Source organism: Acomys minous, assembly GCF_964271855.1.
Source record: "Acomys minous genome assembly, chromosome: 19".
NCBI lineage: Eukaryota > Metazoa > Chordata > Mammalia > Rodentia > Muridae > Acomys > Acomys minous.
The window spans coordinates 13423988-13450832 of NC_140499.1; the positions used below are offsets into that span (position 1 = coordinate 13423988).

The 26845-nt window shown below is 44.1% G+C and overlaps 1 protein-coding gene and 1 long non-coding RNA gene across 2 annotated transcripts in view; both read right to left on the reverse strand.

Moving 5' to 3' along the window:
• CCDC39 (coiled-coil domain 39 molecular ruler complex subunit) overlaps nucleotides 1–958 on the reverse strand; it is a 48421-nt gene extending 47463 nt beyond the window's left edge. Inside the window, exon 1 of the mRNA XM_084769788.1 lies at nucleotides 772–958. Within this exon, the coding sequence (XP_084625914.1) occupies nucleotides 772–861 (90 nt within the window). The 5' untranslated portion in view covers nucleotides 862–958. The remainder of the gene's footprint in view (nucleotides 1–771) is intronic.
• A 495-nt stretch (nucleotides 959–1453) lies between these two features.
• The window catches only part of LOC311589880, a 48011-nt gene continuing 22619 nt past the window's right edge, over nucleotides 1454–26845 (reverse strand). Inside the window, exon 3 of the long non-coding RNA XR_014776670.1 lies at nucleotides 1454–2755. This is a non-coding gene — a long non-coding RNA (uncharacterized lncRNA). The remainder of the gene's footprint in view (nucleotides 2756–26845) is intronic.

The window sequence follows — 26845 nt, forward strand, 5'->3', positions numbered from 1 at the left end:
CCACACCCTCAGTTCTTGGGCCCTCTTCACCACACCCTAACACCAATTCCTGGGACTTTGGGCTGACTGATAAAGAGGGTTTTTTGTTTTGGTTTGTTTTGGGTTTTTTTTTTTTTTTAACACGAGACTTAAACTATTTGTATTCTAGTTTATGTAAATTTATCTTAACAATGTGAAATATTTCACCATCCTGTGACATCTTGATCCTCACTTTGAAACTCTACTTTGCAGACTTCACTGAAATGTTCCCCCACCCCCCACCCCCTTTTGAAAGCAACTCAAGCCACTTTAAACATCACAGAATCACTAATGCCCAAGAGAAATGTGTGCGCGCATGCACCAATGGCTGTTGCTAGGCAAACACCAACAATGCATTTGCAACCCTTAATTGAATGGGGGAAGCCTGCTGGCCAGCACCTAACAAAGCTCGAAGAGTGAGCTTCCGTTTTTTTATGACTCTGAATAGAAACTGTTGCTTAGATAAAACTTTCAAGTGTGTAACAACTGCTAGGAGCTGTCGGAGAAGTGGGATGATGGGCGTCAGACCTAAGGGATGAGGTCAGGGCACAAGAGGCGCAGATGAGATACATGACACCCAGTAGCAGGACTTGTCGGTCTTCCCTGGCGCTCCCCTGATTCCCACTGGATACCCACCTGGCCCTTCATCCTCTTCTCACAGTCCTTACCTAGTCTTCACCTGGTCGTCCAACCTCCCACTGATCCTCATCTGGCTGTCCGTCCATCCCTTGACTCCCACCCGGTTCTCCTCACCTGGTCCTCCAGTATCTTGTTCTCCTGATTGGCCACGGGGATGGCGAACCCATCTTCCCAGTGCAGCTCTGACAGGAACTCGCTGCTCATGGCGCACCGGCTCGAAGGGAGCACAGCCAAGCCGCACAAACCGTTCCCTGAAGCTCGCAGCCAGAGTTGCCCGAGCTTGTATTCCGCGGCCCTAGCAACAGCCAGGCGCCCTTAGTTACCAAACAGGAAGTACGCAGGCTGAAAGGCGGGACTTCCTTTGAATAGTCAATCGTTCTTTTTGAAGCCAGAGAGAACTTGCGAACTTGCTTGCCTGGCACTAGGCAGTCAGCTTTTCTTGTAAGAATAGGGTCATTCACAGGACTTCTGTGTATATCAGGGAGCTTGGGTGCTCCAGAGGACCACAAATTTCGGGGGAATGGAAGACAGGGTTTCCGGGGTGCCAGGAAGGTTTACTACAGGGTACCGGGATAGAAGACCACAAGATTGCGAGAGACTATAGAACGCAAAAGAAACTTCGAATTTATTCTTGAGCTATATATTAGGGGGCAGGGGATCATGGGCTGGGAACACAGATCCAGGCTTTCCCAAATGGCGTGTTCTAGGATGGAAACTGTTTCGTGACATTTTCGTAATTGCAAAAGAAAGGGAAGCCATATATCAAGACATTTCCCAATACTTTGATGAGAACATCAGCAGGGACTGTGTAGCACAGTAGGAAGTCTGTGCTGTAGGGTTCAGATACTATCTGATGACATTCTAGCTTTGGGGTTAGTAGAAGCTAGTGGTCGGCTAAGTTAATACACTCCAAACAGTATCACCTGGTAAAATGGGCAGCGGATGGCTATTAAGGAGACTAAACATAGCCCAAGATAAGGTGGCTCTGGGTTTCCAACGCTTCACCATCGAAGTTCTGATCAAGTCAGTCAATTTTAACATAGGCATGGAGGGCTGGAGAGGTGGCTCAGAGGCTTAAGAGCACTGTCTGCTCTTCCAAAGGTTGTGAGTTCAATTCCCAGCACCCACATGGTGGCTCACAACCATCTATAATGAGATCTGGTGCCCGCTTCTGGCAAGCAGTGGTACATGCAGGCAGAACACTGTATACATAATAAATAAGTAAATAAATAAATCTTAAACACACACACACACACACACACACACACACACACACACACGCAGGCATGGAACTGCAGCTACAACAGGATGCCTGCATTGGAAATGCACAACAGCCCTACAGCCCACACAAAAGGCAGGCTGGCAAAGAAAACACAACAGCTGCTTTTTCCAATGTCATTTGCTGATTTGTGTGTATTCCACGCACTGCTGTGAGAGTAAACCTAAAAGGAGCGTATGGACTGGCATTTGAAAAGTTAATTTCACTTCTTAAATTCTTTGTGAGTGCCATCTGAAGGCAAGCACCTCCTCCAGGCTCTGAAGTCCAACAGAGCCATCACTGCAGGGGCCCTGTCAACCACTGGTCATATTACCTGAATTTTCTTTTCTCCTGTTCTAAGTGAGGACACGTTTCAGGAGCTTTCATCTTTGATCCTTGAAGCATCAGGTTTCACAGCAGAGCTCAAAGCGGCCTTTAAATACAATCCCACCTGGTACTTTCTATCTGAACCACTGGGAGGCCGTTTGGTTCTTTTCTTCTTTAGAAAGGACAGCTGACTTTTTTTTTTCTTTCTTCTTTTTTTTATCCATAGGAAACCCTACAGAGGTCTATTTGTGTAGGTGGTATATACACAAATATTCATTGTATTTAAAGACCGATGACAGTTATCTGTAACAGACAGTGCAGCCCAGCAGTGTAACACCTTACTGACTGTGCAGGTCTTTCCTCGTGCTGGATGCTCCCAGGACCTACAAGTATTCCTCTGAGTCTTTGCTGCAGTGGAAATCCCTTTGTCAGAGCTTGAGCCACTGTGCATTGTCTTGGCCCTTTGATGCCATTCCTGTTGCCAACCAATTTCTGTCAGTCCCATGTTGGAATCTGAAGACAAAAGTTAACAAAACATCTTGTTCATTTTACCTGCTCTACAAGGAAAGACCAGAAAAACAAACAACTTACTGGACATCAAGCTATTTATAAATATTTAGTGTTTAGTCTTATGTTATCCGTGTTATAAATTTTATATATGTATGTGTATATATATAATTTTGCATTTTTGTCTTCCACAGATAAATGATATAGGGAAAAGGATACTGGAATGCTGGATTTTGAAAAGTTTTCAGAGCAGGGACATACTTTAGATAATCCTCTACTACTGAGCTGCATCCCCATCAGAAAATTCTCTTTGACGATAGAAAGCAAGAGAATAAATTGCAAATTAGCTCATGCTACTATTACTTTGCTAAACTTAGTTTTATGTTTTCTTCATTTTACTAAATTTCTTTATAATTCCATACAATGTGTTTTCATCCTATTCACTCATGACTCCACTTCTTCTTACTGTTATTATACAAGATGGGACCTTGCCAAGGTCTGAACCCACAGTGATCCTGTCTCAGCCTCCAAGTAGTGGGATTACAGGTGTGCACAGCCATGCCTGGCCAGCGGTGTGACTCTCAGCCCTTAATTAACATGTTTGAATTGTGCTTATTTATTCTGAGTAGACTGTATGCTTTGCTAGTGGGCATGACTGAAAGGGCAGTACTCCAGAAGCCACCAGGGTGCACAGACCAGCACTGAGGATCTGTTTGACCTCACAGCCAATTGGGGAACTGTTTCCCAGATGCACTGTCTTCAAGTTCATCTTCCCCAACCTCTTTAAATCCTTAGGAGTTTTTCAAAGATTTATTTATTTGTTTGTTTGTTTTGTTTGTTTGGTATACAGTTTTCTGCCTGTATGTATGCCTGCATGCCAGAAGAGGGCACCAGATCTCATTATAGATGGTTGTGAGCCATCATGTAGTTGCTGGGAATTGAACTCAGAATCTCTAGGAGAGCAGACTGTGCTTTTAACCTCTGAGCCATCTCTCAGGCCCCTAAAACCTCACTTTTTAAAGATGGAAATCTTTGAGATATGGCAGCTGGGAACTTGAACCTGGCACTCCAGGGTGTCAACCACATCTTTATTCTGCATCTTGGTAAGGGTGAACATGGTAACCTGGCTAATTTGAACCCTAGTTATACCTGGGGCTTCACAAAACATCCTGTACATGCAGACTACATACTGGGCGCTTCATGCTATCAGAAACATGGCCATCCCTTGGAAATCTCTAAGATCCCTAAGGGCAACTCATGAAGCAACAGATTATGTACACCGCCAAGGATGTTGCTGCCCAGAGCCACAGTACACCAGGCCTCAGGAAGAAGCTTGGTTATAAGGCCTCACAAGCTAGGAAGCCTAGTTAATTGGCTTCAGGTTGAATGGGTGAGTTCACTTATGAGTGAGAATCATTACCTTAAAATATATCATTTTTTTCATTGATTCAGCCCATTACTAAATTTGCCAGCTTTATCTTCAAAATATATTCATTACATTGATCAGCCCCTGTAGTTTCTCAGCTGTTCGAACATCAAAAATGCCTTGTTTCAACATTCACTTATTTAAAGTCTCTCCTTTTATGTAAACACCATGTTGATCTTGGTCATTGTTAGCCAGTTTTCCATAATGGCAACAAAGTACCTGAAATAATCGACTTAAGAAGAGGGAAGATTTATTTTGGCTCATAGGAAGAAATTTCATGCCACATTTGATTAGTCTTGTCACTCTGGGGCCTGTGGGAGGCAGTACATCATTGGGATTGCCTGTTGGAAACAGCTCTTCCCCTCGCTGCAGCCAGGGAGTGAAGGGAAGAGGAATAATAGTGGCCAGGACCCAGCGAGTAAGGCAAGCATAGGGAATAGCTTAGGAACCTGACTCCACTTGGCTTGGGCACTGTGCACCTCTGTCCTAACATGTCACTGGGAAATCTACGACCTCCGTTTGTATGTGCTGTGTTCACACACTCTTCCCTGAACAATGCACCTGGCCACCTGTTAGACCCAGGATGTCCATCTGCTATGAGCTGTGTAAACACTGATCTGAGGATAAATTCTCCTCTCCTTAATGGCCACCAAACTTAGATGGTTTCCCTGCAGACAGTTTCCAAACACATATAGGGGAGGAAGGCTGGTCCGGCATAACTTGTTTGGAGTGTACGTACAGCAAGGCAAACTGTGTCCTCTAGGTGAGCTTTTAGGGAGAATCGCCTACTTACCACCTCTGCCCGTGCATAATTGGGCCTGCCAATGACTACAGTCACGCACTATGGGAAGAATGTGACCACTGAGCAAGGGCTTACATCATCCAAGCCTGCCAGGCAAAACAGTAATTAGACCCTAAGTACCCTCATTCATGTGGCCAAGTCAGTCTTGATGGTTTATCTAACCTGAACTGTCACCTTGTTTTGAATGAAGTCACTTTGCTGAAACTTTGTGCCTTTATATCAACCCTTTGAATAAGAAGCCAAAACCCTGGACACAGCTGGCCCAGACCCATTCACTGGTAACATGTTTAGCAACCTAGCCAAAGACAAGAAAACACATTCTTTCCTGTCTTACTATGCATTTCCTCACTGTTTTTTTTTTTTTCATTTCAATGTCTGTGGTGACAGTTGGTTCAACTATCCAGTTTTGTCAAAGAGCTGTCAGACTATTTAGGTGTGCCATGCCAGTTCATAGAAATTGTTCATACCTTTATGTATTGTTTTGTGCCCTAAGAAGGAACCACATAACAAGAATCTATGGCCTCCTCATTAATGCCCCCGCCAAAAAAAACTATGTGCTATTATTGACATATTGTGGCAAGAATTTTGGTGTCTTTAAGAACACAGTTATATTATGTGAACATGTTTTAGTTTTACTCCCAGGCGTGAAACGCTCAGCTGCTTCAGATTGTCCACAGCAGCTGAACATCCACCTCATGTGTGCTCTGGCAGGGGCGTGATCCTTCCAGCTGAACGGAGTTTAATTCTGGGGACTCTAGAGAGGGTAATAAGTGCCAGAGCCCAGAGAGAAATGGGAATGCTCTGAAGAGGAAGGCGTGGCTGTTCATCCTATGGGTTCCTGCTCCTGCTGTTACTATGGTCGGTTTGTCAAGTGGTCAAGAGAGAAGAGACAAGAAGTTGGAGATAGCCTGGCCAGACAGAGATTGGACTTGTTGCAAGGAACTCAATTCCCCTAATCATCAGGAAGTCATCTAAAGAACTCAAAGGCTTTTTCCCCTGGAACCTTCTTCCTCTCCTCCCTAGTGTTGGGGGAGGGATTGGGGGCTAAGAAGACTGGTAGATATAAGAAATCAATTTTTTTAAAAAAAATAATGCCAACAACATAGGCCTACTTTTGAGATGCATGTATGTGTGTAATGTGGGTGTCTATGAGTACCAGTGAATACAGTATGTGGAATGCACGTGGAAGCCAGAGAACAACTTTCAGAGGTCAGGTCTCTCTTTTCACTGTGGGATCCAGGGATCAAACTTAGGTCATAAGGTTTGCACAGCAAGAGCCTTTACCCTGTGCTGTCTCACCAATGTGGAAATGATTTTAAATATTTGTTGGTTGTTTGTTTGTTTGTTGAGTCAAGGTCTCTATTATGTGCTCCAGCTGTCCTAGAATTCATTATGTACACCAGGCTGGTCTCCAGTTTTCAGAGATAGACCTGCCTCTGCTGGAATCAGAGAGAGAGAGAGAGAGAGAGAGAGAGAGAGAGAGAGAGAGACTTACAGTGACCAAAGGCAACTTTCAGAAGTTGATTCTTTCCTCCCACAAGGTGGGTCCTAGGTCCTCAGGCTTAGCAACAGGCACCCTTAACCACTGAGACATCTTGGCCAGCCAATAACTTGTCTGCTGAAGCAAGAGTGTGTTTGAATGCTTAGTTACCAGAAAGTGGAACTCTGATGGGATTAGAGGGACTGGGTGTGTCCTCTTGGAGGAAGTGTGTCATTGGGAGTGGTCTTTGAAGTTTTCAAAAGCCCACACACAGCCCCGCGTCTCAGTCTTTCCTCCATTCAGCTTGTAATCAGGATATAGCCCTCAGTGACTGCCCCAGCACCTTGTGTGCCAACATGCTCCCCATCATGGTGATAATGGCTGAACCCCTGAAACTGTAAGCCAGCTCCCAAATAATGCTTCCTTTTATAAGAGTTGCCTTGACCATGGTGTCTCTTCACAGCACTGGAGCAGTGAGACACTGTCTTTAAATGCATGAGTCCCAAGGACTTCCACTGACTGCATAGGAAGTAGAGGCTAATTTAAGAGCTGACACCTTTTTTAGTTAATTACTTAATTTATTTATTCACTTTGCACTCCAATCATAGCCCCCTCCCCTCCTCCTGGTTCCACCCTCCTTCCCTCCCTCTCCCCCATATCACCCCCTCCCTTACCCCTCAGAAAAGGGGAGCTCCCCTCCCATCTGCCCATCCCAGCAAGTGAAGTCGCATCAGAACTCAGCAAATTCTCTACCATGGTGACCTGGCAAGGGACACTTTCATTATACTAGCTCACCATACAGAAATGTACATTTCTCCATTTACTCAGATCTCCTTTTATATGATTATTAATATAGTTGCACTGGAGTAAACTGAGAGAATTTATCCCCAGCAAATTAGAAAGCCACTCCGAGATTGTCTGAGTATAAGACAGTAAGTACATAGGGTATCAAGTCTCTTCTTGGTAACCTGCTGTCCTTCCTCTGAGTACCACCAGGTCTCCCCCTCCAGGGGACATGGTCAAATATGAGGCACCAGAGTTCGTGTGAAAGTCATACCCCACTCTCCACTCAACTGTGGAGAATGTTCTGTCCATTGTCTAGATCTGGGTAGGGGTTTGAAGTTTACCTCCTGTATTGTCCTTGGCTGGTGCCTTAGTTTGAGCGGCACCCCTGGGCCCAAATCTGCCCATCATAATGTTCTTCTTGTAGGTTTCTAGGACCCTCTGGATCCTTCTACTTTGCTATTCTCCCATGCTTCTCTCATCTAGAGTCCCAATAGGATGGCCTCCCCTCTGTCCCACAGACTTGATTCCCTATGAACATATACAGGGGGAGGAAATCCCCCTCAGGAACAGTCATAGGGGAGTGGAATAAGGGGAAAATGGGAGGGAGGGAAGAATGGGAGGATACAAGGGATGGGATAACCATTGAGATGTAACAAGAATAAATTAATAAAAAAATTTTAAAAATTCTTTTCAAAGATTAAAAAAAAATAAGACAGTAAGCACAGAACCACATACTGGCTGGTGTGTGCCCAGTGCCCCAAGGCAGTGCAGCCTGTTGCCGAGTGGAAGATGAAATAGATGCCAGTGGGAGAATGTCACAAGGCCAATGACTGCTGTGCTCCATGTGGCTAGTGGCTCTTGTCCAGTGACTCGCACTCTGTGAAAATGTGTCCTTCGCAGGCTTTGCCAGTGCTTTCCCGGGCACGTTAATGTGGGTTCCAGGTTCTCATTGTGGTGTTCTGACTTCATGTGGAGAAAATCTACAGTATTTCTGCTGGCAGCGTTAGACTTGTCCCAGTGTTCCAGTCACTGTTTCTGGTACCTGCTGACATCTTAATGCTTGTTGAATTAATGAATGGGTTGTCCTACATATGCATTTTGGTGATAAAAAACTGGCTATACTCTTCATATGGCATGAATGGAGATTTACAGATGTCTTTTTTTTTCTGCTCCTACAAAGAACAGAGAGCCAGCCTTAATTGTTCTGTGCATCACACACACACATACACACACACACACACACACACACACACACACACACACACACCTTATACATTTATAGTTTTAGGACTGTATAATGTTATAAGTTATTGTTGGTCTTATTCAGAGAGAAAACAAGTTGGACTCAGGGATGTCTCTCTTTTCCTTTATCTTCCATTCTTAGGTTTGGTGATAGGGGTTGAAAAGAAATAAGAGGGAATATAGAAATATATATGGAAGATAGAACAAAAAGTAGATTAGTGAATCTACTCCTCAACTTAATGCCTTAATTGTCACTCACAAGGTTATTTTTAATTCACTGGCATAGAATTGTGTATATAGATGCAAAATAAGTTTAATTTTTGATACATTAGTATAGAGTTCAAATTTAAGATTATTCTTCACACACATTATATGCATTTCTACTCTAATATGTGATTTGTACCCATACAACTCAATTATACTACAAGAATTACTTCCAATGCTTTGAAAGTGCTACTGCAGTCTGTTTAGGATAAATAAGTTATACAGTTAATTGTTAGTCTATCAAATCAGGGTCACATCAATTACTAGTCTATTTTTATCACAAGAATATACATCTTAGATGCAACTGACAGATGTAATTCTATAGAAAGATAAGATAAAATAGTTGGAGAAGGTCTTCAAAAACCTCAGAGATGTATAGAATATGGCATTTTAAAATGTTTTTATCATGTTAAAGATTCATTGACAATAAGACAGGTTAACTCCTGGCAAAACCCAGCCTACCTCAAAGAGGATGATGAGCATCAAAGAACCTCCTCATGGAGATGGCTTCAAATGTGGCAAACAGGCCACTGGGGAAAATGTCCTTGTTTCTATCACAGGCAGAATTCTGCCTAAAAATGGGCAAGCTTGGATGCAGGCAGAGTCAACGGTCAAACTCTACCAAGACAAAGTAAACAAGCCCTCAATAGTTCCTGCCTAACAAACATGTCTGTCAGATATACTGGACCACAAGGCTGAAGAAGATGCTCCAACGTTATAGAAAGTTTTGGGTGACTCTTCAGGCAGCAAACTGTCTCTGTCATCTTCTCATTTGGGAAACCGCTAACCTGCATTCCCTGTATGCTCAGGTAATTAATTTTATTCCTTCTCAAGTCTGTGATGGGGTTGAAGATCAGATAGTTTAGTTTTACAATTAAGCTTAGTTGTTTAGGGGTTAAGATGTTTTTAGATCTAGATAGATTTTTAAGGAGATAATGATGAAATATGATTGATATCGATTTACATTCAGAATTTTAGACGCACCAAGAAAAGAAAGATGTTTTCTTCAAGGCTGCCAAATACAAATAGCCAAAAACACTAAGAATGTAACATTTATATAATTCTTGATTGTGTCATGGTTTTTCTTGCTGTCGGTAGTTTTGTGTGCGTGTGTGTGTGTGTGTGTGTGTGTGTGTGTGTGTGTGTGTGTGTGTAATAATATGGATGTATATGTGAAAAAAGAATTAATTAAAAAATAAAAAAAAAAGAATCTTAAATCACTGCCAGGAAAAGAAAAAAGTTGCTTTTTTATTGTACAGAATAGCTGAGCTTAGTTGAGCAGAATAAAATTCTTTAAATATAAGTTTAAAAAACAAATCAAGCTACATACCTACCTATCCAATACACACATAAATACATATATCCTCTGTACTAAAAAAAAATTGGCTACAGTTCTATTTAAAGAAACATTTTTGGTGCAGAAGAACAATAAAAAGTACTTCTCTGATGCCTGTTTTGGTTTTGATTTTGGTTTTTTCAGTACAGAGGCTCAAACCCAGGGCCTTGCACACAGGGATAAGTGTTCCATCACCAGGTACATCCAGGTGCCAATTACAGACTTTCAAATATCTCTTTCTAAAATATATAGTCACAAGATTTCTTTTTCTCATGTCAGCCACTGCAGTGCAGAAATACTATGTAACTAAGTGCGATCCATGCATGTTTTTATGTAATGAAGACATTAAACAAGAGTGAGCCGTGTGTGCATCACAGTGGTGTGTGTATGTGTGTGTGTGTATGTATGTACGTATGTATACATGTATGGATATGTATGTGTGTATTGGATATGTATGTATGTGTGTATTGGACGTTATGTACATATGTATATATGTGTGTGTCTTCTCAGTATATGTGTACACATACATATATATTTGTATGTGCATGAATCTATATATATGCATGTATATGTGTTTGAGTCTATATGTATGTGTACATGTGTGTATGTGTGTCCACATATGTACATGTATGCATATGTGTATGCATACATATGCATGTATCTCTATTTTTGTGCATATGTGCATTTGTATGTATGTGAATGTGTCTTTGTATATACTATATGTTTGTATAGTCATCTGTGTAGGTGTGTAACTGTAAACAACAACTAATATTTCTCTCTGACTGCTTCCTAGAACCAGGAACAGAAGGGCTGTTTATATCATAGTATTCCCAACATCAGGACACTCAAGTGTGAAGCCCTGAGTAAGCCAATCCTCTGTGAACCTGTGCTGCTTGGCACTTCGCTGCTGGCAGAAACCTCCATCCTGCTGGTCTCACTCATTTGCTGGGATCCAGCAGATGGTGCTACATGTCTGTCTATGTAAAACACCACAGATGCCTTTCTCCTTTCCTCCTTTGTTTTTTTCACCGCAGCCTCATGAAGGTCTGCTGATGCAATGAAGGCCACCAGTCCCAACACCTGGGCCAAACACCTGGATGCAGCAGTGGAGGGAAAACTGAGACGTCCTTCCTACAAATAACTGTAGCCTAGCAGCCTGCTGCCGTCGCCTCTCTGACTCCGCGTTACAGATACCCAAGTGCAGGAAGCACAGTCCAGCCCTCTTGTTCTCCATGCACCACAGCTGGCATTGCCCTGAAGCAGCCATAGTCACGTAGCAATTAATAACAAAGTCTAAGCTGAAGATTGCAGCTTGTAAATCAATCTTTTACAGAAATTACATACACTTTACAGGACTATGTAAAAATTTATAAACATGAATCAGTGATAAGGCTAATTCTGTGTGTGTGTGTGTGTGTGTGTGTGTGTGTGTGTGTGTGTGTGTTTTCATTATGAATCCTCAAAGACCAGATGCTTTAGAAAAATAAGGATGGTTTGCAAGAAGCACGGATAACACCTATCACCTAGCAACCCATAATTGATTAATTAATGTTACTTGTTGACTCTAAACAGGACTAGAAAACATATAATTTAAACCAGAAGTTATCCATTTCGCCCTCTGTTATCTGGGGGGGATGTAGAATGATATTATACAACACAGTCAAGAGGTCTTGAACGTGTCATCATATTGTAAATCAAGAAGGAGGTGGCACCGACTGCTTATAAGAAGTCAGATTTCCCTACTGCATCAGCATGCTGCATCCTCTTATGATTTGCTTCTCTGAGATGTGATGTCATAAAAAGAGGTCTTGGAAATGTCTTTTGTTCCTTTTCATGGTATCAAAAGAGAAATGTAAATAGTAGCTAGTAATGAGTGCCAGGCACGAGGTGGGTGCCCACAGCCTGCTCCCTGGAGGCGTAATGGAATGAGTTCATTCTGTTGACTACAGTCCTTCAGGGACTGGGTTTTAGTACAGACACACTCACTTGGGAGCAGCTTCTCAGGTGACCATGTGTCATCTGTCCCCTGCTTTACCCATACCAGCTAGAGAACAAGCTGAGACAGGCTTGGACAGGTGAGGGGCTGGGTGTGACAAAGACAGAGAGAGACAGAGAGAGCATATTACGTGACCTGTGTTAGACTCAGCCCACCCACCCCCTCCCTATCTCTCTCCATATATCGCTGTCTCTCTATCTCTGACACTGTGTAGCTCTGGCGATGGCAGGCACACACCACCACACCTACCTATCCTTACTCTGTGAGGGTCTTCAATATTAACACAACCTTCCTTCTTGTCTCAGCTGGGGTTTCTATTGCTGTGATGAAACAGAGAAAAGCAAGTTGGGAAGGAAGGGGCTTATTTGGCTCTCACTTCCACATCACTGTCCATCAAAGGAAGTCAGAATAGGAGACATGACCTGATGCAGAGACCGCAGAGGAGTGCTGCTCGCTGGCTTGCTCCCCAGGGCTTGCGCAGCCTGCTTTCATACAGAATTTAGACCCATCTGCCAGAAGTAGCCCCACCCACAATGGTCTGGGTCCTCCCACAGCAACCGCTAATTGAGAAAATACCCTGCTGGCTTGCCTCCAGCCCGATCTTATTAAAGCGCGTTCTCACTTTGAGATTCCCTCTTCTCCAGCAACTCTAGCTTATGTCAAGTTGACGTAAAACTAGCCAGCACACTTCTCGAGAAGCTTGACCCTGACCAGACTCAAGCTGTCCATAGACGACCTCTGAGGGACCCCATCTCTCAGCCCTGATGGCTTCTTTAACTCTCACATCTGAATACACCACCGGCTGCCCGTGGCCTCTAAGCTTGGTTTAACCCTCACGAACTGGTTGCCATCTGCTCCCGGCCTCATCTTTTATTCTGTTGTACTGGAGGTTCTAGCCCAGCTTAATTTGTTTCCTTCCCTTCAGGCTCCCTTTCGCGTTAGCATGAGTTCACCCAGCTCAGCTTCTGTCCTGAGCACGTTTCACCAGCATCAGGACTCAGTGAACTTCTACTCTCTGGGGTCCTCTGTCCCATCACTAACAGCTGTGAGCAGGGAGGCACTAGCTTACCTAGCTGTGGCCTCCCAGCGCTCAGAATCCTGTAGCCTTCTGTGCACTCCTAGTGCCAACGGTCATAGATCATTGTCTGTTGTCAGTGACACACATCTGTGAACAGAACAGGACAGAATCTGCCTTCACAGCCCAGAGTCTTTTTCACCCAGGTACCAGAGCTGTGTACGGAGATTGTGACTGTCCCGGACCCTGGAGCCGGAAGCGTCACCCTAAGTTTAACCTCCACAGCCCACCCCAGCTGCAGAGGCATACTTTCTCAGAAGAACCGTTCCTGTTAGTACATTGCAGCATTGGCAATATGAGCCCGTGAAACACTGCTGTCTCTCAGGCCTCACCTCAGTCTTCCTGGAAGAGATGCTTTGCAGCTGGAATCCAGAAATCTGTGTTTTGACCCATTCCCTGAGGTACTTGGGGACAAACCCGGCCCAGCCCAGATCACTGTGTTAGAGAAAGTGGGGGAACCCCGAGTTCTCCTGGGCCAGTGGGAAACAAGCTACTGTTCCTGCAGAGGGATTCAGGCTGCTTCCAGAATTTTTGCTATGCACACACTTACGCCCATGGTATTACAAGGCTATCAGTGCCACTAGGGAAGGGTTTTGTCTTGATGGGCGATGGCGTCAGGGGCCAAGGAGCAACCTAGGAAGAAAGGCTCTTGCCTGAAACTTGGGTTCCTAGTAAAAGTTCTGGCAGTGGAAAGGGGACTCAGAGGGGTAACAAAATAGTTCAATCCTGCTAGGCACAGGGTGGCATTTGCCCAAGAGAGGCATATGAAAGGTTGAAAGGTGCCAGATCACTTTTTTTTTCTTACAGGTAGGAAAACTGAGTCGTTTTAAAGTGGGGGGAATGGGAAAGAAGGCAGACACTAATGATTTGAGCTCAGGGAAGGAAAAGGAGGAAGAGGTGTTATTCTGTGGGTGTTCAGAAGTAGGACAAGCCAAGAGGATGGTCTTTACCCTGCTCCCCTGACCCCATGGAAAGTCCCCAGTGTCCAGCCCCAAGTCTTCCAGCATATTGCTCAGATCCTCCCAAGGACTACTTAGCAAGTGTGGTTTTGCCTCATGGTTTAGATGACCATGTGTCCTCTGGTCACCATGCTTACCTTAACACCAACAACAGACACCTGCTAGTGCCCATGTGCCTCACCAGTGATATGCCCAGGCTTTAGCACTGCGGCAGAAAGGATGGGGACAGGAAGTGACTGTGACCAGCACCCTGGGGACAGGAAGTGACTGTGACCAGCACCCTGGGGTGCCTGGCGTTTAGGACAGGAAACACTGGCACTGGGTGTTTTGCTCTCAGCAAGCAGTTCTCTTCAGCGTAATGCAACTTTTTATTCCGTTCTTTGTTCTTTTCTGCATTTTTTATATATATATTTTCATTTTATTTTATTTAAACTAAAAATATTATGTGTATTTGTGTTTTGTGGTTTTATATGGGGCACCAGAGATCCTGTGAAAGTCAGTCCCCAGTCTCCACTTAACTGTGGAGAATGTTCTGTCCCTTGGCTAGATCTGGGTAGGGGTTTGATGATGACTGCACGTTTTGCCCATGGTTGGTCTTTTCTGCATTTTTCTTACAGCGAGCATATTTTTATTTTTTACTTAAAATAAAAATTTACAACTATCTATTTATTGGAGGCAGAGGGGCACCTCGTAGCACAGGTGTCATAGGGCTATGACTTTGCCTGAGTCGGTCTCTCCTTTTACCATGTTGCTTCTGGGGATCCAACTTAGGTTGTGGATCAGCAGGTAATGCTGGCCACCTCACCAGCCTGGATTGTTTTAATAATTAAAAGAAAAGTAGCTTTTAATAATAGTAACTAAATATCCTTGTAGGTGATGGAGATGGTGAAAACTGCAAACAGGAAACCTCTACCGAGCTAATATATAAAGAAATGAGAGGTCAGCACTCCAGGGGATGTGGCTTGTCACAGTACCATCACACCATCAGTATAAACACTCAGACGCAGAACTGACAGGAGGAGGCTGCAGAAGACACCTTGTCTGCTATGTGCAAAGCACTCTGACAGTGGCTGGGACACTTAGCATTAAGACACTCTGCAGAGAGCTGACTTTTCTTTCAAGTATAGCCCGCCACATAACACATGGGTACATACTCAAAGCACTTACTATCAATTGCCAGTCTGCTTCAGCCTATGCCTGGCTCTATTTAAGTTGGCAGGGGCACATCAGGGTCTACTGCATGGTTCCTTCCCCTGGGTGAGTAATTGTGGCTTCTTGCTTGGGAGAATCACATATGAAGGAAGCTGCTCCTCTCCTGGTCCAGTCTGTGACTCTTTGCTGTACCCCACCACAGGCCAAGCATCTTATATGGTACATGAGTTTTCTTCTCCAACACTGACTTTGATTTCCTCTCATGTTCAGACCATTGTCTCACTCCCAAGTCCTTTGTAAACAAGTTTCTTAACTCTCAGTGAGAATTCTGAATATGTCAACTGGTCTATCCTTTCAGTGATGTGTCTAGAAAGAATAGGAAAAAAGAGGAGGGAAGGAGGGAGGGAGAAAGGGAGAGAGGAATAAAGGAAGAGACTGAAAGAGAGAGAAATGGGGAAGGGGGAAGGGAGGAGAGAGGGAGAGAGAGAGACAGAGATGGAGAGAGAGAGACAGAGAGAGATGGAGAGAGACGGAGAGAGATGGAGAGAGACAGAGAGAGACAGGGGAGAAAGAGAGAGAGACAGGAGAGAGAGAGAGAAAGAGAGAGAGAGAGAGAGAGAGAGAGAGAGAGAGAGAGAGAGAGAGACCAACAGTTTTCTTATATGAACAAGAAAACTGGCTGTTTTCCTATTAGCATACGAGGAACCCAAGACTATCCCTTGTTGTCATGGCAACAGCTATTTCTTGGGTAGCTACAATAGAAAAGAAACCAGAACGATCTTCATAAGATCAATGTTTTTTAATCATCAAATCATAGAAGGAACAGAACCCTAAGAGTTGCCCAGCCTCTTCCTGCCTCTCCTGAAGAAGACCCACTAAGATAATTTGAACCACCCCCTAAAAGGTCTTGTTTTAAACACATCTGAAGGGCTTGAGTGGGTTCCTTTGTGATCATCTGTGGTGTGGAACAATGCACAATACAAATAATGTTTTCCAGAGATTCTTCAGTGTTTCACATGGCAGCTGGGAGTTCTCTTCCCACCATTCCATTCTCAATTAATAATAATAATAATAATAATAATAATAATAATAATAATAATAATAATAATCTTTCCTCTGGCTTAAGTCTCACTGGCACTGTAGGTCTCCGTGGCGAGTTCTGTACAACTCAAGGCCATCTCCGAGGAAGAACTCAATCCTAAACTCCTCAGAGAAGGCCAGTGGTGTGCTAATCCCAGCTCTCAAGTACTTAAGCATCTGGAGGAAGCTGTCCATGAAACTGTATGTCTGGTCAGGGTCATTTGTTCGTTGGTTTTTCACATGATGGCACCACATCTCGTTGCCTGAGTTGGCGAGCAGTTATCTCTCCTGCACCTGGCAGCAACTGACTGACATTGCCTTCAAGTACCCACTGCCTCTGTCTTCCCTTGGGCTGCTTTGTGTTCTAACTCTTTCTTCCAGGCATACTCTCCTCCCTTCTGGGATTCTGATGACAAAGCTTCCCAGGCTTTGTTGGTCCTGACGTGCACATCACTGTTAGCACACACTAGACATTCCTTCCTAAAGTGTCCACACCGACTGCATTTGCATAACAGGCCCAACAATTGCATAACTGAGAGCCAGGTGCTTCCATTCACTCACTGGGTTGCCTGTAGCATTTGGCCTTAGTGCATCAAGGCTGCAGGCCTCGCCTTCTGAGCTTCCTTTTCTTTAAGAGAAAGACCAGCAACCTGTACTGATCCCCCACCATGTCACCAGCTCTATTTCTGTCATCTCATCTTGGCTTCGAGATTGTTCTATAGGGTAGATATTTATTATCGCCCTATTTTTCAGGAACTAAAACAGGACGTTAGCATTTTTAAATTATGTTACTAAGTGTCTTAGTTACTTTCCTGTTGCTGTGATAAAACCCCATGACCAAGGCAAGTGACAGAATGAAGTGTTGACTTGGCATCACCACGGGAAAGTGTGGTAGTAGCTGAGAGCTCACTTCTCTAACTGCAGACAGGAAGCAGAGAAGAACAGGAAACTGTGCATGGTCTTTGAAACCTTAAAGCCCGCCTTCACTGATACACTTTCTCCAGAAACACCACAGCTCCTAACTCTCCCCAATGTCACCAACGAGGGACCAAGCATTCAGGTGTGTGAGAATATGGGACACACTTTATTCAAACCGCCACACCAAGAAAACATAGGCCATGGTGGGGGCGTGGTTTGGGCTTCCAGGCTCTAACCATAACTCTAACTGTGCCACTTAGGCAAGAAAATGGGTGCTGGAGTCTTTAAAAGGTGACTGTTGGGGCTGGCAAGATGTCTCAGAGGCTAAGAGCATTGACTGTATGTACTTCCAGAGGGCTTGAGTTTGATTGTTAGCACTGTTTAGAGCATCAGTCCCTGGGCATCAGATGCCCTCTTCTGGTCACTTCAGGCACTACACACATGTGGTACACAAACACATGCAGGAAAAACACCCACACGCATATAATTAAATACATAAATAAATCTAAAATTAAAAAAATTAAAGGCAGTTATCTTTCCTGCAAAATTTATTTTTTTCACGTATAAATATCTACATTGTATTTGCTATATACCAGATAGCATTCTGAGTTCCTCTGAAATATTTAAAGACAAAGCCTGTGGCACAACTCTGAGGTAGGTAGTAATGTCTCCATTTTATAGAAAGGCAAGTCATGTTGAGGGCCAAGTAGCTCCCACATCTCACAGTATATATGGTATGGAGCTCAGCTGTGGCTGCAGACTCTAGTCCTTGCTAGTAGACTGTCCCGTAACCTGCATTTTTGGAAGTAAGTCCTGGGAAATGTATGCACATATACAAGAAGTTCCCATCTCTCGTCATAGAGTCAAAATTGTGGAAAACACTCCCAGTGGGTGGCAGGCTGGAAAACCCAAAAGGCTCCCTATGAATGAGCAATACTTCCTTGTGAAGGAGTGATCAATAACATTTTAGGTTATATTGATATCATATATTCATATGTTGGTAAGAAAGGATAGCAAATTAAAATGCATTGCATATTGATTTTTAAATATTTATGCATAAGCATATAAACAAGCCAGAAGAAGAAAAATATAGGAACAAAAAGTAAGCACTGGTCTCTGGTGGGGAGACAGTGATTCTTTTAGGTATATTTGTAATTTTCCTTTTTTTAATTTTTAGATTCTTTTAAATTTGTATGTGTATGAATGTTTGTCCGTATGAATATTGGTGCACTACCTGTCTGTCTAGTGCTCATGGAGGTCTGAAGAGGGTGTCAGACCCCCTACCAGAGTTATAGACTGTGAGCTACCATGGGAATGCAGAAAACCCACCCCCAGGTTCTCCACAGGAGCAGCCAGTGCCTTTAGCAGCTGAGCGTTCTCACTAGCCCTGGTTTCCCATTTTAAGTAATGGAAGTATATTTCTAAACAGCAGTTCTTAGTTAAGAAGCAATCGGCTGTGGATGCAGCTCAGAGGTAGAGTGTTGCCTAGTCTGGAGAGGCTCTGGGTTCCATCCGCAGCACTGTTTAAAGTTTTATGTGAGCACTTGCATCTGCCTGGATCTCTGCTCTTCCTCACAGATGATGCTCACACTACAGCGTCTATAAGGGCATATCATGCTTGGACCAAATCTTAATGAAATATAGCCTTCCTCATCTGTCTTTTACTTTGTTTGTTTGTTTGTTTGTTTTTCAAGACAAGGTTTCTCTGTGTAGCCTTGGCTGTCCTGGACTAACTTTGTAGACCAGGCTGGCCTTGAACTCACAGCGATCCGCCTGCCTCTGCCTCCCGAGTGCTGGGATTAAAGGTGTGCGCCACCACCGCCCAGCTATCCGTCTTTTACTAACAGGCAGAGTGCATAACAGGCCGCTTTGATTTGCTTCACTACAGATGACGTATGATCCAGGCTTCATCCCAGAGGACTTACTCTACAGCTCTTTGCCAAAGCTACTCCATGAAGTCTGTGCGGGATAATGTACAATTAGCACATACGCACATATTTGCATGAGCCTCTTTTTTAATAAATGACATTAAAAGAGTGGTAGCTGTCTCCTTCAAAGCCTATTTCTTTGAGCTCCAATGAATGCCCATCTTAAAAAACTATTACTGTCTCTTGCCAATAGAGTCATTATACCCGAATCTAAACCTGCTTTTCACCTGGCTCTGCTGACATAAGGCAAACAGAGCTGTTTTTAAATAGGTCCCCAGGATCCCCTCCCCACACCCGCCACATTAGTTTAGCATCACCGCCCTTCCCTGGAATCCTCCCACAGCCATGCTAGAGGTAGTTTCAGCCTCAGTGCTCCAAGTAAAGCACTCCTTACACAATGGGGGAGGGGGACCAGGAGCACTCAGGGAGCATCAGATAACAGTGAGACCAGCTCCTGAGTCCTGCCTTCCTTTCAGGGGCACATTAGGAAGCACTTAAGTGAGACACGGTGGCATTTTATCCCATCTTATCTGGTGCAATGGGGTGCACCCTTCTTCATGATGAAGGTCTTGGCCTGTTGCCAAAGGACAGTGGGCTCGCACGTTTGCCGAGTGCTGTCTCCTTGCCTCTGGTAACTGTTCTAGCTCCAACCTGCCCCAGATGCTAAACACGCTGACCCAGGCGTTTTGTGAAGAACCAATCAATTCTGAGGCCAGTTTAGAAACTCAAGTATGAGAGAGTTTCCCATGTCTACAGGACTGGTTTTGTCTTCTCTTGGGGGAAATCTGTAAACCTTGGCGGCCTCATATCCCAGCGGGAAGGTGGCAACCACACATGGAGGCCACAGGAAATGGAACTGAAGTCAGATTTTCTCCATAAGCTTCACCAGTGAAGCTGATACCTAGACTGTCATTCGGAAATGACATTCCTTCCTAGGGTTCCACCAAGGGACAAATGTGATGGAAAGATATCTCAGCTCAGGAGTCACTCTGAAAAATTCACACACACACACACACACACACACACACACACACACACACACACACACACACTAAAATCCCAAGTTCTCTCTCACAATTGACAATAGTCAGGCACCAAAATGTAAGGCACTCTCCTTTGTTAGAACACCCACGGTAGGCACCTTTTATTAAAGGTCATAAGGAAATGACATCATACTTAGTTATACAGACCACACAGGGTCCTATACATCGAGTTCAGGAGTGTGTGATCCTGAAAAAACTACTTACGGTATCCGAACTTCAGTGGCATCATATGCAGAATGCATTCTCAAGCTTGTACAACTTTTAAGAATTAAAAGTAAGTAAATCTAGCCGGGAGTTAGCTCAGTCAGTGAACTGTTTGCCTTGCAAGCACGAGAACTTGAGTTCAACCCCCCAGAAACCATGCAGAATGCCAAGCATGGTAGCGGCTCTTACAGCCTCAGTGCCAGGGAGTGGAAGCAAAGCCCTAGGACCCTGGACAGCTCCCTTACCAGGGAGCCCAAGCCCTAGGCATAGACTCTGCCTAAAAAAAGATAAGGTGCCTGGCTCCTGAGGAACAACACTGGAGGCTGAACTGTAGCTTCTGCAGTGACACGGACACACAGCTGAGCAAACGCGCCCCTGCACACACTACCATTCACAAACACACTGAAGTGAAAGGTGAGTGAGTGGCTTAGCCCAATGGGCAGCTCAAGTCCACCTCCTTCCCTCCCTAGCTCTGTTAAGTTTAGGTTTTTTGTTTGTTTGGTTGGTTGGTTGGTTGGTTGGTCGGTTGGGTTGTTTTGTTTTGTTTTGTTTTTTGTTGTTGTTTTTGTTTTTGTAGACAAGTGGACTTTGCACGTCACTGGAGCACAAGCCCCAGAGAAGACAGCAATTGCTACAATAAAAGATATTCATGAAGATGTTGCCCACTCACTTCTTGGCCCATCATGCTAAAATTACCCCTTAATTTAAAGGCTTAGGAAATTAATGAACACCACGTGAAGGTGTTAGAGGTATTTGTTGTTGGGTAATATTACACTAAACTCCATACAGATCTCATATTAAAGGATGCAAATGGCTTAATCTTCCATTTAAAGGCACTTGAAATTTTTGAGTTTGTGTGCTAAAAACAAAACAACAGCAGCAAAAAACAGAAAAAAGAGAAAAAAGCCAACCACCACCAATCTGGGACCAGGATGTAATTAAGACCCATGATTTCTAATTCCCAGGCTTTGACTCTAACCCCCGAAAACACTTCAATTCATTGGCACTTTGGTCTCTGGAATTAGATCCTGTTATCAATGACTTCCACATGGAAAGATCATTCCAAAATGTGTAATTAACCAAGAAAATGCAAATAAACCAATTTGTACCTGCTATTTAGAGGTAAGATAGACATGGCTTGAGTTCATTATTTCAAAATATGAGCCTTTTCTACTTCAAATGCTCATGTTATCTAGGGTCTTTTTTTTTCCAGAAATAAAATGTTCAGTGAAGTGTTTTAGGTCACTTATGAATCAATTATCAGTGCAGGATGGAGAACGAGATACAGGAATACAATGGAAGAAATATTTTCTTTTAGTGACCTTTGGCAACTCAATTCAGTAAACATTTTTCAAAACTCTTACATTTACAAGGCCCTCTGCAGAGAGGAGCAGGAGCCAAGTTCCTCACCCACCAGAGCTAGATGTGTGGTCCCACTTGGCTGGTGATACTGAATCAAAGACCCTCGCGAATGGGTTAACCCTTGTGTATACCTTCTAAAATGCAGACAGCAAGCACATAATCAGAGGTCTACGAGGGCACAGCCCTGAAAGGCCTCTTACAGGAAGAAATCTTTAAGCTGGACCTGGAATCTGCTTTGAAGTGACAGGCACAATTCTGAGCAATTTAATGGGAGTGAAACAAAATCATCCCATCTGCTACGTTGTTAGGACAGGGTCTGGAGGGTCCAGGCTCTCCTGTGCACTCTCTCATCTTCTCCCATTGCTGACTCTCTTGGCATGTAGCCTTACCATCTCCTGCCATATGTGGGATCTCCATGTGTGTCGGAGAGCATGGCCACAAACAGCTTTCAGCTTCCAACTTAGTGACACAAAAGGAAAGAGCCGCTCATCTACTTTCCACCAAGGAGATGCTCCACTTGGCTCACCCCAAGCCCTTGCTCATCTGCAGACAGTTCCCTGCGGCCGCGTGCACAAAGGCATATCAGGATAAGTTGGGGCACTACTGGGATAAGCAATTCAGTTTCAACATCCTCAAAGGAAGAACGGTTCCAGGTAGAAGAAAAAAATAACCTCCATCACGGTCTATGAAGATGTAACAATGTGACAATAAGTCAGGCACCTCCACAGTAACATGGCCATGATCAGGATATAGTGTATGAAATGCTCAACTAATAAAAATATTATTTAAAAAGAGGGCACAGTGTACTAGGGAGACATTTGATAAAGACCACACTGCAACAGATCTGCTATAAGGAAATTTACTTGGGGGAGGGGAAAGGGAGTGGGATTAGGGCCTGGAGAAGGGGTAGAAGATAACTGAACATGTGGACAGGCAGACAGATGAGGACAGACAGAGCCATGAGGGCAGAGAAGGACAGAAAGAGAGAGAGAGAGAGAGAGAGAGAGAGAGAGAGAGAGAGAGAGACAGAGAGAGAGAGACAGAGACAGAGACAGAGACAGAGACAGAGACAGAGACAGAGACAGACAGACGACAGACAGACAGACAGACAGACAGACAGACAGACACAGAGACAGAGACACAGAGAGTAATAGAAAGAAAAGTAAGTGCATTGTCACCGGGCAGGTGATTTTGTCATTGGTTGCAAGGTCCCTAGAGGCGGCCTGGAGCTGCCTATATGCTAACAGTATGAACAGAGAGCTGGTGGGGTCAGTTACTTGAGCATGTTTTAGGTCTGTAAAGAAGTTCTAACCTGTTCTTTGTATGAGGTGAATGTTTTTAAGGTTTTGGTAATGAAATATTGTCTATACTTACGTGATGGTTTAAATGAGAAAAGTCCCCCATGGGATCATGGATCTGAACACTTGGTCCCCAGCTGGTGGTGCTGTTCAGGAGAAGTTATAGAATCTTAAGAGCTACAGCCTTGACGGAGGAACTATGTCATTGACGGATGGGTTTTGAAGATGTATAGCCTCATCCTCTCTCTCCCTCTCTCCCTCTCTCCCTCTCTCTCTCTCTCTCTCTCTCTCTCTCTCTCTCTCTCTCTCCCCCTCCCTCCCTCCCTCCCCCATCCCTCCCTCCCTCTCTCTCTCCAGCCCCTCCCCTCTCTCCCCCCCCATCTCTCTCCCTCTCCCTCTCCTTTTCCCTCTCCCTCCCTCCCTCCCTCTCCCCCCCCCTCCTGTGTATGGATGGAATTGTGATCATCCAGCCTTCTACCCCTTCCTCCACATCACGTCTATCTTGAACAGTGAGGCAAAAATGAATTCTTTCTTCCGTACATTGCTTTTGGTTATGTATTTTATCACAGCAACAGAAAACTAAGTGATACAACGTAACAATACAGCACATCTGAGATGACAGCTCTGATAACTCTTTGGAGGAGAGGCTGGACAGAAATGTCAGTCAGGGACCTAGAGAAGCCATGTAGTAGGCTTGTGGTCTTTAAAAGCATTCATCTCCTAGAGAGAACACGTGTGCTTGTGGGGCTTCAGGAACGCCAGTCAGAGTCGCAAGGCTATCCGTGTTTCTTTTGCTGTACATTTTGACTCAACAACTGAAACTATCCTGGCTAATATAAGAGGCACCTGCCATTTGTTGAGCACTTAGTATGTAGGTGTCCTTCATGCATATTATCATGCATTTGAATCTATCTAGCAGCCTAGGGAAGAAAGTAGATAAGATTTTGTATTTTGTAAAAGAAGTGGACATGAATAAAAGATGTGAATGAAAACAGAAAAATTAACTGTTAAGTTTGGGAATGATATTCGACAAGTTTTGCTCTTTCTGCTAACCCCTCTTTGTGTCATGTTGCTCCAATACAGTTAGAAAGAATTACTCCAGTTGAAAACTCCAGACAGAGCACTCATATATGTAAAATAAATAACTCTTAAAAAAATAAAGAAAAATAATAAAACGGCTTGAACTAAAGCAAGAATAGTGAGGCGAGGGCAGGATTCAATAAACATCCAAGAAGGAGAAGTAATGGCTCCAGACACAGCATACTGCCCCAAGTTGTTCAAAATGTTGAGACAACAATAAGAAATCTAAGAAGTTTCTACAATCAAGTTAACGTCGATAAATAAATGCTGGCTGGAAAGGAGCATCATGTTTCTCCTTAAGTGCTCGTTGAAGCTCCAAGTGGAGCAGGCTCTCTAGTGCACTGTTAAGAACACCACACTTTGGATCCATAGATGATCACAGTAAACACACAGGCTTTGAGAGCTTGCGTGTTATTGATGTTTACAGCCTCTTAGGGGAGAAGACTGTCCGCAGACAGCGCATACCATGAGACGTAAGGCAGCACAAGATGGATAATCTCTGTCCTGATATATTAGCACCCAAAGATTAATCTCGGGGCTGCAGAGATGACCCAGGAGTTAAGAGAACTCTCTGTTTAGCCTCCAGCACCCACATGGTGCCTCAACATCACTTTAACTCCAGTTCCAGGGGATCTAATACTCTTTTCCAGCCTCTGTGCACATCTGCATACACAACACACATACATATACTCAAGACACATACACACACAAACATAAATAAATTTTTAAAAAGAATAACCTTTGCTCATTTGAATCCCTCGTCTTGGAGTACTGTTCTTCTCTGTCTATCTTATGCTGTACATCCATTTGAATGACCCTCAAGCACAGGATCTCTATAGGGCTTTGTTGGGTTTTTCATTCATTTCCTATCTTGCTTAAGTATAATACATTCTGTATTAATTAATTAATACACAAAGCACAGCCCTCCGTTTGTTATCCTGTAGTAGAATAGGACACTTTAGCCTTTGTTGTCTAGCCTCTGGGTCTTTCTATAATACGCTTATTAGAGTTCTTATAAAATATTTTATTCCACAGCACTCAGGAGCCCGGAGTGCAAATGTCACACTTCATACAGACCTGGCCAATTGCCACTCTTTACTGTAATAATCTTGGGCCTGGGCAGCTTACCTATGAGCTATGGCTTTCTTTTGTGTAATAAACTGTGGGTGGGGCAAATATCTCCCTCGCAGGGCATTTTAAGAATAAACTGGATGATCATAAAACTGAAATGCTAGCCTAAGACAGTTCCTGGATGCCTGCAGGTCTATTTCAGCCAGACATGTGACTGAAAGCCTGTGCCTCTGTTCTCTAACAAAGAACACAAGGTCTGGAGGTCACTTAGGAAACATATCCTGACCTAACACCAGTGCACGAGTCATCGGAAGATGGACACTTGATTGTGTTCTTGTTTGCTCTCCACTGAACACATCTCAAGATTAGAGACCCTGGTTAGGTCTCCTTCAACCTCACCCTGTGGGCTAGACACCAAGTACTCATTTATCACCTCCCAAAGTGCCTACTGCCCCAAACATCTCACACACACACCCCTCCCAAAACGTCTACTGCCCCAAATATCTCTCTCTCTCTCTCTCTCTCTCTCTCTCTCTCTCTCTCTCTCTCTCTCTCTCTCTCTCTCTCTCTCTCTCTCTCTCCCCCCCTCTCTAAAATACGTTTTAGAAAAATGTAGACTATTAAAAATATTGATATAAGCTACATGGTCAATTTAGTATTTGTTTATTCAGAGACTTAAAGATATAAATAGTTCTTCATTCAGTGAGTGTACTAATTAATGATTTATCCTAAGGAAGAAAACCAGAATCTAATGGGGCATAAAAGCAGATACAGCTCTGCATATTTACAATGGTGAAAAAGTAGACACAGTATTTACTCTCCAGTAGGGCGATGGCTCCACAGTGGGCAACAGTCAGCACAATGGTGTTTATACATCCTGTACCGAGACGCAGGTGAGCGGGCCACACGGCTCAGCGAACAGCAGCAAAGGCTGAGTCTGAGTTCCACGCCTGGATGACACACATGGCCAAGGGAGCCAACTCCCACAGACTGCTTCTGGAATCTGAAGGACTTTTCCTGGGGCACCAGTCTATTCACTCCAGAAAGGGACTCATGGCAGACCAAAGCCCAACTCACGAACCAGCGGGTTTTTTATTGGGGTTCCTAATCCAAGTACAGGTGAGGAGTTGCTCATAGGGACTGGGATGACTCCAAACCAACAGCCTCATCACCAAAGCTCACCCCAGCCCAGATGATGATTCAGGAAATCCGCAACCCTGAGTGCTCGGCCCACTTTGCCCGCAGCTCCGCAGTCCCAGACTCTCCTCAGTTCTCCGTCTCTGCTGGAACCCTCCTCCACAATTCCTTACTTACTCCTTTTGCGAAGCTTGAGAGGAGCCTCTGAGAGCTTCCAGGTTCAGCTTGCAAAAATTCTGCACATGCCTTTAATCCCAGCACTCGGGAGGCAGAGGCAGGTGGCTCTCTGTGAGCTCAAGGTCTACAAAGAGAGTCTAGGGAAGCCAGAGCTGTTACACAGAGAAACTCTGTCTCAGAAAAAAAATCCTCTGACCCTTTGTCTCCCTCCTGAGGCTGGGAGCCTCCCTTTCTCTCCTGGAAGTGATGCTCTATTTGGACAAAAGATATAACTCAATAT